This window comes from Eimeria tenella, genomic scaffold, assembly GCF_000499545.2.
Source record: "Eimeria tenella Houghton genomic scaffold, Eth_scaff817, whole genome shotgun sequence".
NCBI lineage: Eukaryota > Apicomplexa > Conoidasida > Eucoccidiorida > Eimeriidae > Eimeria > Eimeria tenella.
Genome location: NW_013545930.1, coordinates 1 through 4,212, shown reverse-complemented (window position 1 = coordinate 4,212; position 4,212 = coordinate 1). Strand labels below are relative to the sequence as shown.

At 49.2% G+C, this 4,212-nt stretch overlaps 1 protein-coding gene across 1 annotated transcript; it reads right to left on the bottom strand.

Moving 5' to 3' along the window:
- Positions 1–389: 389 nt before the first annotated feature.
- On the bottom strand, positions 390–3,019 carry ETH_00017255 (uncharacterized protein; the record flags this gene model as incomplete). Its single annotated transcript, XM_013380699.1, has 3 exons — positions 390–1,468; positions 2,477–2,724; positions 2,862–3,019. 3 exons carry the CDS (start codon positions 3,017–3,019, stop codon positions 390–392), a joined length of 1,485 nt encoding a protein of 494 aa, XP_013236153.1.
- Positions 3,020–4,212: the final 1,193 nt, after the last annotated feature.

Below are 4,212 nucleotides of genomic sequence, written 5' to 3'. Positions count from 1 at the left end.
AAACGAAAGTTGCAGCCCAACAGCAGCAGCAGCAGCAGTAGCAGCAGCAGCAGAGCGACCAGAAGCAGCAAACAAAAACTGCAAAGCAACAACAACAACAGCAGCAGCAGCAGCAGCAGCTGCAGCAGCAGCAGCAACAGCAGCAGCAACACTTAAATAAGTAGTGGAAATAGACGGATGAAAAAGCGACCAAGTGTGCGTAGGGGTCATCTAGACTTCCGGATTCCGGATTTTGCAAAAGTGCAAATTTGGGGTCAAACTGGAGCGTTTTTGGAGCTTTTTTTGCGGAAAAAAGGAAAACAAAAGAGCGAAAGTGAAAGAAAACGAAGTGGAACAAAACGAAAAGAAAAAAAGAAAAAAAAAGCAGAAAAAAGAAACAAAACGCGCCACTAAGCCTCGAAATAAGTGGGAAAGTAAAGCGCCTCGCCGGCGCGGGCCAACATGTCCAGCGCGCTGAAGAGCAGCCGCTGGCAAACAGCACTTAAGTTATGCGGCAGCAAATTAGCAGCAAGAGAAACTTCAAAAAGATGCAAGTAGGGTTTTAGCTGCTGCAGCAGCAGCAGCTGCTGCACGTGCAGCAGGTGCTGCTGCAGCCGCCGCCGCTGCTGCTGCTGCGTCCCCAGGTGTACGTACACCGCGGGGATGCAGCAGTCCCGCAGGTCCGCCAGACATATCAGCACCACGTTCTTCAGCAGCTGCAGCTCTTCCCCCACTTGCGGCGCTGCTGCTGCTGCTGCTGCTGCTGCTGCTGCTTCCTTCCCCGGCTCCTCGGGCGCTAGTCGAAACAGAGACTCCCACTCACACGCCCCTCCCCCTGCTGCTGCTGCTGCTCCTGCTGCTGCTGCTCCTGCTGCTGCTGCTGCTTGGTCCGTCTTGTGTCTCCTCGGCCCTCGCTGCGACTCCCGCTCGACCCGGCACCCGACTCGCACGGCCCCAAGCGCGTCCTGCTGCTGCGACTGCTGCTGCTGCTGCTGCTGCTGCTGCTGCTGCTGCTGAAGCGGCTCCCCCTTTATTTTGCAGTCACAGCTGTCTTCCGCGCTTCCAGCGGCCCTGCTGCTGTCCAGCTGATTTTCCTTCTGCGAAGCCGTGCCATCTGCTGCTGCTGCTGCAGCTTCTTCTGTTGCAGCAGCAGCAGCAGCAGCAGGTGGCTGCGGAAGCTGCTGCACGGAAACCGATTGTAACCCCTCAGGGGCTGGGGAGCCTTTTGCTGCTCTCCCCGCCTCAGCAGCTTCGCCCCCGTGACCAGTGGTCCACTGGCCCTTGCCAGAGCTGCTGCTCTCACAGCTCGCCACCCGCTGCTGCTGCTGCTGCTGCTGCTGCGGAGTCTGTTTTTGCTGCGAATGCTGTCCTTGCTGCTGTTGCTGCTGTGGCGGAGGCGGTGGAGACACTTGCTGCTGCTGCTGCTGCTGCTGCTGCTGCTGTGCTGCAGCAGCTGCAACGCCGTTTAGGGCGATGACAGGCAGCGGCCCTGTTCGCACGGAAGCAGCAAAGAAATTCAAAAGACAAATTTGAAATAAAAAATAAAAAATATTTTAATTTAAAACAAGATAAAAGTATTTTGTTCTAAAGCAAATTAAAGTATTTCGTTTTAAAACAAATTAAAGTATTTCATTTCTATATCAAATGAAACCATTTAATTTTAAATAAAATAGAAGTATTACACTTTAAAATTAATTAAAAGTATTTCATTTTAAAATTGTTTTTATATTTGCCAAAATGAATAAATCTCTTTTTTATTTCCTCCTTAAATGCCGAGGGCATTTGCCTTCGTTTGCAGCGGCACTTTGTGATGTTTATTTATTTATTTATTTATTTATTTATTGTATTTATTGATTTATTTATTTTTTTTTATTTTAAATGATTATTCATTAATTTGATGTTTGTTTTGCTTCATTTGTTTTGTTTATGAGCTGCTGCTGCGTGTGTGCCTTCTGGCGCTGCTGCTTTTCAATTCTTTTTATTTTATTTATAATTAATTTATAAATTAAAAATAATAAAAATAAAAGAGAATTTTAATTTTAAATGAAATATCCGCTGCTGTTCAAGTCCGTTTCGCCTGCGCGCGCTGCGGCAGGTGTACGTACACCCCAGCTATTCAAGTAATTCATTTTCGAATTTCATTCTTTATTTCTTTTTATTTTTATTTATTCAAATAATTCTTTTTTGAGTTTTGATGGTTTCACTAGAAATGGATTAATACAATTATAAAATAATAATAAATAAAAATAAATAATTTGAAACAAATTCTGCAGCAGCCCAAATGCATTTATTTTCATTTTTACTTTTAAGTCTCCTTTTATATTACCTCTCTATATTTACTCAAAATAAAAGAACCTTACATTCATATTTATATTTATATTTATATTTATATTTATATTTATATTTATATTTATATTTATATTTATATTTATATTTATATTTATATTTATATTTATATTCATATTTATATTTATATGTATTTCTAGTTGCTGCTCACAAGTCTCATTGGAATTATTTTTATTTTTAATTCTCTGCTTTTCCATTTCCGCCGCAAATAACGCCCAGAGGCTTTCTGGATTCTGCAGCGGCAGCGCAGCTGCCTGCAGCAGCAGGTCCCCGCGCCCTGCAGCAGCAGCAGCAGCAGCAGCAGCAGCAACAGCAGCAGCAGCGGGGGAATCGCCAGGGGTCCGCTGCTGCACGGGCGCGCTGCTCGGCAGCTCCGGGGGGAAAGGAGTTTGCTGCGACCTGCAGCAGGACATGCAGCACCGAGAATGGAGCAAGAAGTGCAGTTTGCTGCAGCAACTGCAGCAGCAATCGCGCTGCTGCTGCTGCTGCTGTTGCTGCAGCTGCAACACACCTAAAAGAGCTGCGGCGTTGCTCACTCGCGCTGTCTTTTGCGGCACTGGAGGCCGGCAGGGACCTCGGGGGCCCCAGCAGGTGCTGCAGCAGCAGCGGCAGCTGCTGCTGCAGCAGCAGGGGAAGCTTCAGGCTGCTGCTGCTGCTGCTGCTGCACTGCAGCCGCCTTTTCTGGCGGCTCCATGGTGGCTGCCTGCTGTAGGTTCACCCGGGGCGGGTGAGAGGGCAGGAGAACTGTGGAGCCCCAAAGGCAGGGGAGCAGCAGCAGCAGCAGCAGCAGCTGCAGCAGCAGCAGCAGCTAGGGCAGGTGGAGCAGCAGCAGCGGCAGCAAAGATCGCGGAGGGCCGCTGGAGCTGTTGCTGGGCGCTGGGCTGTCTGTACACATGGAGAGGGGCGGAGGCGCGAAGGCGCGGGGCCTGCGGCTGTTTGCTGCTGCTGCTGCAGCAGCAAAAAAGAAATTAAAAAGAAGAAAAGGAATTCCTAATTGAAAAGAAAGCTGCAGAAGAAAGGAAAAGAGTCCGTGGCGGCTGCGCAGCAGCGGGAGCAGCAGAGAGGCGGGCCGGCGCTGCGGACTTGCAAAACACGGAAAACGAGCTCGCGCGGCCCACAACTCAACTGCTGCTCCATATTTTTATTTTAAATTAGTTGTTTGAAAGTATTTGAAGGCGAAGTTGGGGTCTGGGAGGGGCTCGAAAGGGGCGGATCGGGCGGCGTGACTCGAGGCGCGGTGGTGTTCCGCGGCGTCGATCGCGAGGCTCCGGGCGCGGTTTGCGGGCCTGGGGAGCCAAAATGGATCAACTTGACGCTAAAAATCAAAACTAAACGGAAAAACACATCCAGAATTGCAAAAAATGAAGAAAGATCCGCCAAAGTCCAAAGCCCTGACACCAACGCCGCCGCGACACTGACCGCCGCGGCGTCAGAGGCTAGATCGAGTTGCGCTGCTGTGGGGTGTACGTACAGCTCCGCGCCTCTTTTGAAATCAAAACGCACTTTTCAGGCTTTCAAAATTAACTTAATCTCCAGAATAAATCCGTAATGGCAAACGGAAAGCTGAATCGCCCGTCGTTGCGCACTCGACACAGACAGGAGTGACAGCGCCCGAGCCGCACCCATTCAACTTCTCGCTTTTCGCCCCGCCGCGAGCCCCGCCGCCGCAATTAATTTAATTTATTTTGTTTATTTCCTTCAAAACAATTAGTCGAATTGCAAAGAACCTCAAACGAACTTCCCACGGCCTTCCCTGCCGTCGCCTCGTCTGCACACACTGGCCCACGCTGCTGCGGTGTATCGACAGCTCTTTCCCCAGACTCGCGCGAACCTCCACCTTTTTAAATGCAATTCGAATTTTAATTGGCACTTTTAACTTTTAAACGC